Below are 13081 nucleotides of genomic sequence, written 5' to 3'. Positions count from 1 at the left end.
GGGGGGGGGGGGGGGGGGGGGGGGGGGGGGGGGGGGGGGGGGGGGCGGCGGGTAGAGAAGAGAAAGGGGTTGGGGAGAGGAGAGGGGAGAGAAGGAAGGAAAGTGGGGGAGGGAGGAAGGAAATCTATACTTAGAAGATCTAAGGCTGTGCTGGGCACCTATTAACCACTTTACAAGTACTGCCTCATTTAATCTGCACGTCTCCTCTGAGAGCTGGTGCAGTTATTATCTGTCTTTCACAAGGAAGCTTAAGTGACTTGGCCCGTACTTCCTGCATCTAAGCCAGCTAACACCTAACTCTAATTCCATCTGGAATATAGAGGCAGTGAGAGGGAACAGTAGGAGATAAATCTGGAGAGGAAGGTGAGGAAGGGCCTTAGCTTCTGCTTTCTTCCTCGGGCACAGGGGAGCCTTGTCTTGAGCTGAGGAGGGACATGGCCAGGCCTTAGGGTCGGCCTGGGCTCTGGGGCTAATTCCAGCTTTCAGACCGCCCCTCCCTTGTGCCTGCAGGTGGGAGCAAGTGGTAGACCTGAAGTACTTCCTACGCTTGGGCACCCCCCCGAAGCCCGCAGAGGAAGACGCTGAGGCTGTGGAGAGGCTGCTGTAAGTGTTGGGGGAGGGAGGGAGCTCTTTTCTTAAATATCTTTTGGTTAGATTTGTCCGACTCTGCATGGGCTTCATTGAGGGCCCCCACTATTATAATTTCCCGTCTTTTTCTGCCTGTCACTCTTTTTAAGCTTTCCTGTCATGGAGGGAGGGCTGGGTCTGGGGGGTATCCAAGGTCTGGGGGAATATGGGAATCCCACCCATGTTCCCATTCTTGGCCTGATTCGAGGTGGGGGGTGGGGCGGGCAGGTATGTGCCACCAACATGGACCTACGAGTGTGATGAGGACCTGGTCCACTTCTTGTATGATCACGTGGGCAAGGAGGACGAGAATTTGGGCAGCGTGAAGCAGTATGTGGAGAGTATCGATGTGTCTTCCTACACGGTGAGGGTCAGCTGGAACCCGGAGCCCACAGCGGCACTCCCCTGACCCCCCGCTGTCCCAGTTCTTGAATGAACACTCATCCACACAGGTGTGTGCTGCACACCTGGGACGCAAAGGTAGAAAATGACACCAGCCTGCCCTCAGGGAGCTCCTGCTCTATTTGGCAACTGGCATTCATACATAGGCAGGTAGAATTACCCCAAGGTAGGATGTGATGAGAGCATCACAGAGGAGAGCTTGAGTGCCGGGGGTCTCAGCAAGATTGAGCTAAGTCAGCAGAGTAGAGTGGACAGGCCTGGGGTTGCAGGCAGAGTCCCTGGGTTTTCATCCTGCTCTGCTGTTTGCCACCTAGGTAACCTTGGGCAAGGCCTTTCATGACTTCACTGGGCCTCGTTTTCCGGGCAGGATTGGCCTCAGTGATGTCTGATTGCTGCAGGGACCAGACAGGGCCTTCTGCTTGATCTGGAAACTTCTCCTGTTTCTTGGTCCCCAACTCTCCTATAAAAGGAAAGGGGTCCATCCTCCAGGTTCTGCTCCATGGCTGTGGTGCTCAGCCATCGGAAGTGCCCAGGGTCTGTTTTGTCTTGGTGTTTTTTCTTCTTTTTTTTTCCTTTGTTTTTTTCTTTTTAGGCAGTTGGAGTTAAGTGACTTGCTCAGGGTCACACAGCTAGTGAGTGTCAAGTGTTTGGTCTGAGGCTGGATTTGAACTCAGGTCCTCCTGACTTCAGGGCCGGTGCTCTATCCACTGCACCACCTAGCTGCCCCTTTGGTGTTTTTTTCCACATACACTAACGCAGTGGCCGCTGTGGCCACTGTCCTGGTTCTGCTCTCATCCCTGCATCAGTTTGTGCATCTTCCCCGACTTTTCTGAATTCTTCATGGCCATCACTTCAGATGGAGCATTGACGGCTTGTGGGCTCATCCCTTCCCTGCCGTGGGCACCTACTTTGCATCTGGCTCTGTGCTGCTGCTGGAGGGATTGCTTTGAATATTCTGGGGTCCGTGGGCCCTTCGTTAGGTGGTCCGTGTCTTGGACCGAAGGGCTTTCGTCCCTCCCGTGGCATCATTCCCAACTGCTTTCCAGAATGCAGACCCAAGTCTTCTGACTCTTGGTCCAGGACAGAGCTAGGAGTAGGGGTAGGGGGAGCTGCCCGACAGGGAAAGTTCCCCCACACTGAGAGCTCTTCCAGAATGGACTGGGTTGCCTGAGAGGTAATGAACTCCCCATCCCTGGAGGGTTGCAAGCACGACTTCGGTTGGGGATGTTCTGGAGGGATTCCTGTTCAAAGGCTGGTTGAATGAGATGCCTCAGAGGGCCCCTCCAGCTCTGGGGGTCTCTGACCCTTCCTACGCCCCCTTGTGGCTCTGCCGGCTCAGATAAACACGCACACATAGCTAGTGAAGAGCCCGGCTGGGATTTGAACCCACAGCTTCTCACTCTGAGGCCAGAGTCATGGTGCAGAACTCCTCATCCCTGGAGCTCTAGAACCAGGAGGGACCTCAGGGGTCATCTAGCCCTCCCCCCTCTTTTCCAGGCCCTAGGGGGAGAAGGGTCTTGGCCAAGGTCACACTCACGCAGGGAAGAACCAGGTCTGGAACCCAGGGCCCCTGACTCCACACCAGGTGCTTGTAGTGGTATCCTTGCACTGGGCTGAGCTGGGGAGGGAAGGCTGCAGCCTGGCTGCCCTCACCTATCCCTTCTCCTTAGGAGGAATTCAACGTCTCCTGCCTGACAGACAGCAACGCAGACACCTACTGGGAGAGTGATGGGTCCCAGTGCCAGCACTGGGTTCGTCTTACCATGAAGAAAGGCACTATCATCAAGTGAGCACAGGCCCTTCTCCCCCTGGGCCCAGGGGCTGCCCGACCTTCCCCCGGGGAGGAGGCCGCCTGTGGCCCTTCCTCGCATCCCTGGCCTGCCTTCTGGAGGAGGGCACCCAGCCAGTTCTGGGAGGGCTCCCTGAGGAGGGCTCCCGGCCAGTTCTGGGAGGGCTCCCTGAGGAGGGCCCCCGGCCAGTTCTGGGAGGGCTTCCTGAGGAGGGCCCCCGGCCAGTTCTGGGAGGGCTCCCTGGGAAGTCCCTTTCAGTCCTCCTGGTCTCCTGCCAGGAAGCTGCTGCTTACGGTGGATACGACAGATGATAATTTCATGCCCAAGCGAGTGGTCGTGTATGGGGGTGAGGGGGACAACCTGAAGAAGCTGAGTGACGTGAACATTGATGAGTAAGTGGTGGCCCTGGGTGGGGTGGGTAGGTAGGGCCCTTCCCTGAGCATTGAATGGGGAGCATTTTTCTGTCCTTCCCCAGGACCCTGATTGGGGACGTCTGTGTCCTGGAGGACATGACCATCCACCTTCCCATCATTGAGATCCGCATCGTGGAGTGCCGAGGTGACGTGGCAGGGCGCCAGCACAGGCAGGGGGAAGGAAGGCCAGGCCGAGGGAGGTGGGCCCTGGGCTCTGGCCCCAGGTGCTCTGGAAGCCCTGTTCTGCTGCCCTCAGCTTGCCCTCTTCCCTGTTTTCTCTATAAAATTTAGGGGTTGGACCAGGGACTCTGAGATCAGTCCCTGCAAGCTTCCCGGCCTTCCTGCTTAGGTGGGAAAGCCTGGGGAGCGGGGGTCAGTGAGACCTCTGCAGGGCAGGAGAATGGCCCTAAGCTCTTCCAGGGGCAGAGGACTGATGAGGGTGGCTGGGCCATGGGACAGGATGGGGGAGGAGCAGGGTAGAAACTCCCTTGGGAGGCCATGGGGAGATGAGGGTGGAGCCTGGAGGTCAGTGGAGGTGGATTTGAGAGCATCTGTGAAGGATGGGGATTTTGGTTTGCATGCCTGCATGTGGGTCATGTATCTCCTGCCTTCTCAGTGGGTAGGAGAGAAAGTGAAACTGAAAATAAACTAAAATTTAAAGGAAAAAAAGAGGAAAGATATGTTAGCCTGGAGATGATAGTTACACCCGTGGGAGGCCATAAGATCCCCGAGGGAGGAGAGGGCTTGGTCACCAATGACTCCGGCCTGTGTTTCAGCAGAAGGGGCTGCACTGAAGGTGGGGCTGGGGGGTTAGGGAAGCTTTGGGCGTCAGACTCACACAATCCCTCCCTGGCAGATGATGGAATCGATGTCCGCCTTCGTGGAGTCAAGATCAAATCCTCTAGACAGCGAGACCTGGGGCTAAGCGCTGATATGTTCCAGCCCGCCAGCCTGGTACGCTACCCACGCCTGGAGGGCACGGCGCCCGAAGTCCTCTACCGCCGGGCTGTGCTGCTGCAGAGGTGCCAGGGCTTGGGTCCCCTGGGTAACCCCTAGCTGGCTCCGGCTGGTCCAGCGACATCCCCCCCCCACACCTCATCTCGGTGCCAGCAGCAGTCAGAGGCTGGGTGGCTCCCAGGGAATTCCCCTCCCCTCCCCCCAGCTAGGCTGGGACCCTCCTGAAGCCCACATCTCTGCCGCCCCCTCCCCAGGTTTATCAAGGTCCTCGACAGCGTCCTACACCACCTCGTGCCTGCCTGGGACTACAGCCTGGGCACCTTCAGTTACATCAAGGTGAGTGCCCAGAGCCTGGGGAGCCTGGGGGCCTGGAAGCCCCCTCAGCGCAGGCCCCCAAGGCTGGATACAGACAGCCATGACCTCTGCAGCACATGCTGGGATACCTCCAGTGATAGGGAGCTTACTACCTATCTTCCTCCTCACCCCCAAAAACTTTTACAAATACTCTCTCTTGATCCTCACAACAAACCTTGGCAATTAGATGCTATTATCATCCCCATTTTTGAGATGAAGAAACTGAGGTAGGGTTTGTGAAGCAGCTCGCCCAGGGTTACACAGCAATATGTGTCTGAGTTGGATTTGAACTCAGGTCTCCCCAACTCCAGGCCTGGTGCTCTACCCGCTGTGGACCACCTAGCCCCTTCCAGATCAGAGACAGAGATGGGCAGTGAAATCCCACAGTGAGTGAGTGGCAAAACAGGGGTTGAGGGGACAGCTAGGTGGCGTAGTGGATAGAGCTCTGGCCTTGGAATCAGGAGGACCTGAGTTCAAATGTGGCCTCAGACACTTGAAACTTACTAGCTGTGTGATCTTGGGCAAGTCACTTAACCCTGATTGCCTCACAAAAAACAAGCAAACAAACAAACAGGGGTTGAGGATTGTGGAGTTTCCAGAGGAGGTGCAGGGAGGAGGGGGTGGTTCTGTGAGCGGCAATGGGGCCCAGGCTCTGCCTCAGGTCCAGGCCTCCTCCCCCCACTGCCCTGCTTGCCCGGAGCTCCCGGGGGGGGGGGCCCTCACGCAGCGTCCCCCCGATCCTCCCCAGCAAGTCAAGCAGTTCCTGCTGCTGTCTCGCCGGCGCCCCGCCCTGGTGTCCCAGTGTCTGCGTGACTCGGAGAGCAGCAAGCCCAGCAGCATGCCCCGCCTCTACATCAACCGCCGGCTGGCCATGGAGCACCGCGACTGCCCGGCCCGGGACCCCAGCTGCAAGAACGCCGTCTTCACCCAGGTCTGCCGCGGCCAGGGGCTGGGGGTGGGGGGGGCCGGCCCCGGGCAGCTCACGCTCTCTTCCCTCCCTGACCCAGGTGTATGAGGGCCTCAAACCGTCTGACAAATACGAGAAACCTCTGGACTACAGGTGCGTCCTGGTGTGGAGGCTCCTGCCCTCCTCCCCCTCCTTTCTGGGGCCCACCAGACGACGGGCAGCTGACCCTTCTGGCCTGGCCTTCAAGGCCCTCCTTTGCCCATGCTGCTGGTTTGCCCATGCATCCATTCAGCAGATAAAGCAAGCATTTATTAAGCACCTGCTGTATGCTGAGCGCTGTGCTGGGCCTGGAGGAGACAGAGTTTAGGGATCAACCTTGACCTCTGGGGGCTTTCTTTTGAGGAGGGGGAGATGGGGACACACGCACGGACAGAGGGCTGTATGCATCACCGTGACAGTATGAGGGTGTTGTGGGGAGCTGGCCTCAGGCTCCTTGGGATTTTTGGTCACGATCAGGATGCAGAAGGGCCATATCACAGTCAGGCACTGACTGGCGCCTCTGAGGGGCCAACCCAGACCCGCACAGGGATCCCTCCACGGCATCTTGGCCAGGGAGTGTCCGGTCTGCTTGGATACCTCCGAGAACGTTTTCTCCCCACTGCTCTTGGCTCCATCCAGACAGAACGAGGCCGATCCCTCCTCCCCGGCTCAGTCCTTCACATTCTTGGAGGCGGCCATGCCTCCCAAATCTTCTCTTGTCCAGGCTAAACATCCCCATCTTTGGTCAGTCCTCATGGTTTTGACTGCCCCAGTTAGCCCCCTGGACACTGGCCGCCTGTCCCTGTCTTTCCCCTAGAAAGGGAGCCTTCCATCTGAACTGCCACCTCCCCCCCAGAGCAGACACCCCCTGGTCATCTGACCCTGAACTTGACCCTGTTCTCAGTGGTCTGAATCTCACCTCCCTGGTCTAGCCCCCTCATCTAACAGAGGAGTGAACTGAGGCACAGAGGGGAGGGGGCTTGCCCAAACACACAGGCAGAGCAGGGGTTTCCTCAGTGCTGCCCCAGGTGCCAGTGGAGGCAGGGCCCTGTGGGGCATTTCCTGGGCCTGGTGTGCCCTTCTGCCTCCACCCTTACCTGGTAAGTTCAAAGCTAGCAATGCCAGTTCATTCAGAAAGGCGTTCCACTCATTCTGTGCCTTGAACCTCCCCCTCTACCCCAGATGGCCTGTTGTTCATGGCCATCCCAGCTCTGGGTGTGTGTCTCATCCCACCACTGGCCCGTGAACCCCAGGGGAGCAGAATCACAGCTGTCTCAGCATACAGTTGGTGCTTAATACATGTGCGTGGAATGGAAGGTGCCCTGCATTTCCGTCCCTGCCCCAGGGCAGCATGTGCCAGGGGCCGAGGGCAGACATCTGGCTTTGGGTGGGCCCTGATAGAATGGAGGCTGGACCGGCCAGCCACGTGATTGGGACCCCTGTTCTCCTGGCAGGTGGCCCCTTCGCTATGACCAGTGGTGGGAGTGCAAGTTCATTGCTGAAGGCATTATTGACCAAGGTGAGGATGGGTTGGGAGAGCTGGGTCCTGGCAGGGCCAGAGGGTGCGCCCATAGCAGGCATCGAGCAGGGAGCCCCACCACAACATACCCAGCTCATAGTCAGGTCCCTCTGAAGAGGGGTGCGGAGCTCACTACCTATATTTGGGACAGCGGAGAGGTTTGACCCTTTCCACTCCCCTCCACAAACACGCACACATTGTGCCTGGTCCTATCCTCTGAGGCCAAGCAGACCTAAGCTAAGCCCATTTCCTTGGGACAGCCCTCGGCCCCTTAAAGGCTAAATCTATCCCAGGACAGACTCTTAGTGGTCTGGGTCAGGGCAGGTCCCAGGACTGTGTAAATGTGTTATTTTGGTTTTTTTGGGGTTCTGTGGCTCCAGGGGGTGGTTTCCGGGACAGCCTGGCTGACATGTCCGAGGAGCTGTGCCCCAGTTCTGCTGACACTCCTGTCCCCTTGCCTTTCTTCGTCCGCACAGCCAACCAGGTGGGTAGGATCAGGGCACAGGGAACATGAGAGAAAGGCCCGGGAGCAAAGAAGGGAGTAGGGTGGCTTGGGTGGGAAGGTGGAAGGCCCACCCCCCCACCCGATGCCAGGAGAGCGGTATGAGCCTGCAAGGGGACGTTACAGCCAGTCTGGAAGAAGCTGGGTCAGGGGGGCCTGGGCGGATGAGGACAGACGTGTGTGTGGGACCCAGTGAGGCTGACCGCACAGACGCAGTTTGTCCTGGTTTTATAGGGCTCACAACAGCCCTGCTGGGGGGGATGCAAATATTAGCAGGCCCGTTTTGCAGAGGAGAGACCAAGGCCCAGGGAGGGTACGTACCATGACCAGTGCGTGGTGGAGTCAGGTCTCTGTCAGGCCCTGGCTCCTTCCCCTAGACCAGGCTGCTCCTCAGGGGCCGGAGGGGACCCCGAGGGCAGCTCTGGCTGCAGAGAGGGACAAAGCCACACTGTCGTGGACGTTGGAGCTGAAGAGCAGGGCAGATGCTCAAGGTCAATAGTCAACAAACATTTATTAAGCACCTGCTGTGTGCCTGATAGAAGTCGCTAATGGTCAAGGAGTGAGATAGTGGGAGGCTATGGGATGGGACATTGGGGCCAGAAGCCTCTTAATTCTGGGGAGCTCTGAAAGCAGAGGTGTTGGGATGGGCTGCAGGGGGAGGGGAGAGCCTAGAGGCAGGAAGGGAGGAGAGGCCCCTCCAGCCTGAAGCAGGAGATCCAGGGCTGGGTGGGGAGGGGCTCCCCTGGCCTGCCTTGTACTGAGGGGTGGGGGCGGAAGGACACGGTGGGAGAGGCTGATGTTTGGAGCCACCCTCAGGCCCAGGGGACCATCGTAGTTTGTTTGCAAAGGTCCCGCCTGGCCTGGTGTCTGCCCTCACAGGACCTGCACAGGACACCGAGACCACAGCAGATGTATTAGAGTCTGGTGTGTCAGGGAGGCGGAGGCGACGACGTCCCTGGGGAGGGCAGCTTCCTAGCTTCGGGCTGAGGTGGCTGGAGAGCCGCCGAGGCAGCCCAGACCAGCCCTTGTCCATGGTCCCCTTTCCGCTGCCCGGGCTGCAAGGACGGTGCTCCCTCACCCCCACGGGCCCTGCAGCCTGACAGCCCCATCTCCCCTGGTAGGGCAACGGAACCGGCGAGGCCCGGGACATGTACGTCCCCAACCCTTCCTGTCGGGAGTTCGCCAAGTATGAGTGGATCGGGCAGCTGATGGGTGCTGCCCTTAGGGGCAAGGAGTTCTTGGTGAGTGGGTGGCACTGAGGGACAGGTGCTCCAGCCAGGGCAGCCCAAGGGAGTGAGAGAAGGCTGGGCCCTGGCTGAGCCCAAGGGAGCAGGTTGGTGGGACCTGGCTAGTTGCCCCACAGGGGCAGTGTGGTAGAGTGGGATGTGTACTGGCTTTGGCGTCGGGGCCCTGGGTTCAGATCCTGTCTGTGACCCTCGGCAAGTCACTCGGTTTCTACTGGCACACCTGTGCAGTAGGGACTAGAGAACTCAATCCTTTGCTACCATACCCGGCATCCACACGGTGTGGCCCTTGTCCTGGCAGGTGCTGGCTCTGCCCGGCTTCGTGTGGAAGCAGCTCTCGGGGGAGGAGGTGAGCTGGAGCAAAGACTTCTCCGCTGTGGACTCTGTGCTGGTGAGTGCCCGCCAGGAGGCCATGAGTCCGGCTGGCCGTCAGGACACGTTTCCTGATGGTGGGAGCTGTCCCACAGCGGAGGGGGCCGTTTCCATGGGTGGCAGGCTCCCCAAGCCCCTCGCACTGTCTCACAGCTGCCCCTCCCTCTTCCTGGGCCAGGTGAAGCTCCTGGAGGTGATGGAGGTGATGGACAAGGAGACTTTTGACTTCAAGTTTGGGCAGGAGCTGACGTACACCACAGTGCTCAGCGACCAGCGCATGGTGGAGCTTTTGCCTGGGGGGGCGTCCCTGGCCGTGCACTATGAGGACCGTGGGCACTTCATTGAGTTGGTGCAGAAAGCCAGGCTGGAGGAGAGCAAGGAACAGGTCGGGGGCTTGGAGTGGGGCATGGGAATGGGGCAGGCAGCGCTCTCCCTCTGTCCCCCTCCTCTGTTGGAGAGCATCCAGGAACAGAGGGGCAGTGACTTACCCAGGATCACCCGGCACACGGGGCGGAGCTGAGCTTCCCCGCCTGGACCTCCTGCTCGAGGGGAAGGCGGGGACCCCAGGCCCCAGAGCTGAGCTGGGCCTTGTGCTTCCCCCTCCCACCCAGGTGGCAGCCATGCAGGCAGGGCTGCTGAAGGTGGTGCCCCAAGCGGTGTTAGACCTGCTGACCTGGCAGGAGCTAGAGAAGAAGGTGTGTGGGGACCCTGAAGTCACAGTGGACGCCCTTCGTAAGCTGAGTGAGTCGTGGCCTCAGTGTCCCTGGGCTGGTGTGAGAGGGGGACAGTGGAGAAGGCTCTGGGCTGGGATCTCAGCTGCTTCCCTCATCGGTGGGTTGGGGGTGGAGGTGGGAATGCAGCTGCTCTCTGGGGTTGCTTTTTGCTGAGAATCCTCCACCTCCAGGGCTCCACCTCAGACTCCTTCCCTTTTTCTCCCCTGTCTGTCTCTCTCTGTCTGCGCCATAGCCCGGTTTGAGGACTTTGAGCCATCAGACACCCGTGTGCAATATTTCTGGGAGGCCCTCAACAACTTCACCAATGGTGAGTAGACGGGGGGCCAGCCTGGTCTTTACGGTCCATCCTTATGATTACCTCTTGTGCCCTAATGGAGTGGGCCGCCTGCATGGGGAGTGAGCTCCCGATTATGGGAGGGCTTCAAGGGATGTCTGACCTGGCCTCATTCCTCAGAGGACCGGAGCCGCTTTCTCCGCTTTGTCACTGGCCGGAGTCGCCTGCCCGCCTGCATCTACATCTACCCGGACAAGCTGGGGTAAGCGGGGTGCACAGGGTTGGGGAGGAAGGGAATAGGGAGTGGGCTGCCTGGAGGAGGAGGAAACTGGTTGGGAATGTCCTATGGTCCTGCCCAAGACTAGGCGGCCTTGATGAGAAGTCGGTGTGATGTAGGGGAGTCAGAGGCCTGGCTCTCTGCCAGGGCCTGGCTTCCTTTTCCATAGAAGATGGGGTCTGGGCTTGATGCCTTCCAGGGTCCTCTCCGGCTCTTGGCCTTGCTGCTTACTGGGTGCCCGATGCTCTTGGCTTCCAGGGGTGCCAGACTAAATGTGGGTCCCTGGGGGCGGCACCCGCAGAGAGGGTGGACCAGGAAGGGGTCCTCCCTTACACTGACTGCCTCCTCTCCCCTGAATGGGAGCTTCCCTGCCCCATTCCCAGCTGGGGGCAGCTCCGAGGGTGCAGGGGTCCCTGGCTTCTGACCTTTTGGCTTCCCACCCCCCAGCTCGGAAACAACTGATGCTCTGCCCGAGTCTTCCACCTGCTCTAGCACCCTCTTCCTGCCCCATTATGTCAGGTGAGTGGTTGCCTCTTCATTGGGCCCAGAGAGCCCCCTCCAGGGGTTTGAGGGGCCGGCTTGGGGAGGAGGGATCAGCCTTTGTCTGCAGCAGTGGGAGGGAAGGTGCAGAGAGAGACACTGAGGCCAGACATCAGGGAAAAAAACTTTGTAATCGTCAATTGACCCAAAGTGGAACAGACTGCCTTGGTGGGTAATGAGCTCCCCGTCATCGGAGGAGGTTGGCTGACCAGAGATGTTGTGGGAGGATTCCTAGAAGGAGGCTGGGCTGGGCCAGACGGACCCCAAGGTTGCTTGAGAAACTCATGAGCCTGTCCCTCCCACCACATGTCTGTCTCTGTGCTTATTGATGGGGTTCAAGGCTGGGAAGCAAGATATCTGGGCACCCCCACTGCCCCAGCTTCATTTCCCCCAACACTGATACTGTCCCTTCTCTCTTTCCTTTCCCCTCCCCACACAGTGCCAAGGTGTGTGAGGAGAAGTTGAGGTATGCCGCCTACAACTGTGTAGCAATTGACACAGACATGAGCCCGTGGGAGGAGTGAGCTCCCCAGCCTGGCCGGGCCCCCAGGCAGGTTGGCAGTGGGCTCTGGATGGCGGAGTTCCTCAGGACAGCAGCGAGTGCCTTCTCTACTGTGCCTCTGCTGGGGTGCTGATGCCCTCGGCATCCTTGTGAGGTTGAGCTGCCCCGGGGGCGGGGGGGCTGAAGGCAGCTCCTACCACAATAAACCACTTCACTCCTCTCTTGAGCCATCTGTGGTTTCTTGGAGTCCTGGGGGTCCAGGGGTCAAGCCATCCTGTGGTCTGCCTGATCTCAGGTGCCTTCCTAGAAATCGCCAGCCCAGGGCATCAGGACCTGGTACCTTCCTGAGGCAGCCTTGTGCGGAGTGGGCAGGGCCAGGGGCTGGGTTCTGCTGCTACCTGGCTTCAGGTTCCATCCCCGTCACTTGGTGCCCTTGGGACCCAGTAGACTCTGTTTTCTCCTCTGACAGACAGTTCTGACCATCCTTGTGCCCCCTCCCAAGGTACATTCTTAAGATATTCCTCTAGGAGAAAGAGTTATAACTTCTCTCCAGGCCTCTGTCCCTTCTTGGGCTGGAAGTGGGGGCTGGAAAGAGGCCTGAAATCCTGCTTTGGAGCTGCAAGCTCTCCCCACCAGACAGAATCCTCACAGGAGCTCTGTGGGAGTGGGACCCTGGGCAGCTGCTGGAAAAGCCTTGAGTCTTTAAGGTAGAGGGTCCTGGCCTTTCTTGTGTCATGGAGCCCTTTGGCAGGCTGGAGGGCAAAGTCTGTGGACCCCTTCTCAGAGGAATGTTTTTAAATGCTATATATACAATACAGATAATTGTAGTAAAATGCAGCTACAAGATATTAAAAAAAGAAAAGGAAGCTCAGAGACCCCAAGTTAAGAACCCTGCCTCAAGGGATTGTCCATTTACGGGGCCTGTGGAGTCTTTCCTGAGGACACTCGTTGGTGCAGGGCTGAGTCCATCCTCACAGCAGTGATGGAAAAGAGAGGGCCTTGGCCATGCCTTCAGGGGATGGGGGGTGGGGGGACTAATCCTCCTGGATAATCTCCAGATGGTCAGTGTCCTAAAATGCAGCCCCCAGAACAGAGCAGACTCTGGATAGTTGTGGTCTGATTAGGGCTGGGTAAGAGAGGGATGATCTCTTTTTTCCTTATTTCCTTCTTATGGTTTCTTCTCATGGGATTCCTTGGCCGCCCCATCACGCTGCTGGCTCACAGTGAACTTGTAGTCAGTCCACTAAATCCCACCCCAGATCTTTTCCCTGTAAACTGCTCACTGTGCCTCCCGTATCCCATGCTTGTGACGCTGATTGTTTGGACCCAAGTGTGAAACTTTACATTTATCCCTGCTGTGTTTTGTCTCCTAAGGCCCTCATGTCACTTCCACTAGATTAGAAGCTGCTTGAGAGCAGGAGCTTAATGTTTAATATGATGGTGGTCTTTATAGACCCACCCCCAATTAGATTAGCCCCCCCCAGGTCCTGGCTACATCTCCCCTTTAGGCTTCTGGGGGTACCCCTGTGAGGTGGCAGGGTATCTTGTTAATACTACTGGCTTGAACCCCCTGTACAGGTTATCATGTGCCTGAGGAAAAACGAAGGAGATTACAAAGTCCAAACCAT

General features: G+C 58.3%; 1 protein-coding gene across 1 annotated transcript in view; it reads left to right on the top strand.

The window, feature by feature from the left end:
• HECTD3 (HECT domain E3 ubiquitin protein ligase 3) overlaps positions 1–11679 on the top strand; it is a 12695-nt gene extending 1016 nt beyond the window's left edge. Inside the window, exons 3-21 of the mRNA XM_027838109.1 lie at positions 481–603; positions 856–991; positions 2700–2815; positions 3098–3211; positions 3295–3377; positions 4089–4254; positions 4444–4525; positions 5292–5474; positions 5551–5603; positions 6944–7008; positions 7389–7492; positions 8632–8751; positions 9056–9145; positions 9305–9511; positions 9738–9867; positions 10093–10167; positions 10315–10396; positions 10859–10930; positions 11391–11679. Coding sequence (XP_027693910.1) covers positions 481–603; positions 856–991; positions 2700–2815; positions 3098–3211; positions 3295–3377; positions 4089–4254; positions 4444–4525; positions 5292–5474; positions 5551–5603; positions 6944–7008; positions 7389–7492; positions 8632–8751; positions 9056–9145; positions 9305–9511; positions 9738–9867; positions 10093–10167; positions 10315–10396; positions 10859–10930; positions 11391–11475 — 2086 coding nt within the window. The 3' untranslated portion in view covers positions 11476–11679. The remainder of the gene's footprint in view (positions 1–480; positions 604–855; positions 992–2699; positions 2816–3097; positions 3212–3294; positions 3378–4088; positions 4255–4443; positions 4526–5291; positions 5475–5550; positions 5604–6943; positions 7009–7388; positions 7493–8631; positions 8752–9055; positions 9146–9304; positions 9512–9737; positions 9868–10092; positions 10168–10314; positions 10397–10858; positions 10931–11390) is intronic.
• The last annotated feature ends 1402 nt before the right edge of the window (positions 11680–13081 follow it).

This window comes from Vombatus ursinus, unplaced genomic scaffold, assembly GCF_900497805.2.
Source record: "Vombatus ursinus unplaced genomic scaffold, bare-nosed wombat genome assembly UNPS02014825.1, whole genome shotgun sequence".
Taxonomy (NCBI): Eukaryota; Metazoa; Chordata; class Mammalia; order Diprotodontia; family Vombatidae; genus Vombatus; species Vombatus ursinus.
This window is presented reverse-complemented; position numbering and strand designations above follow the sequence as displayed.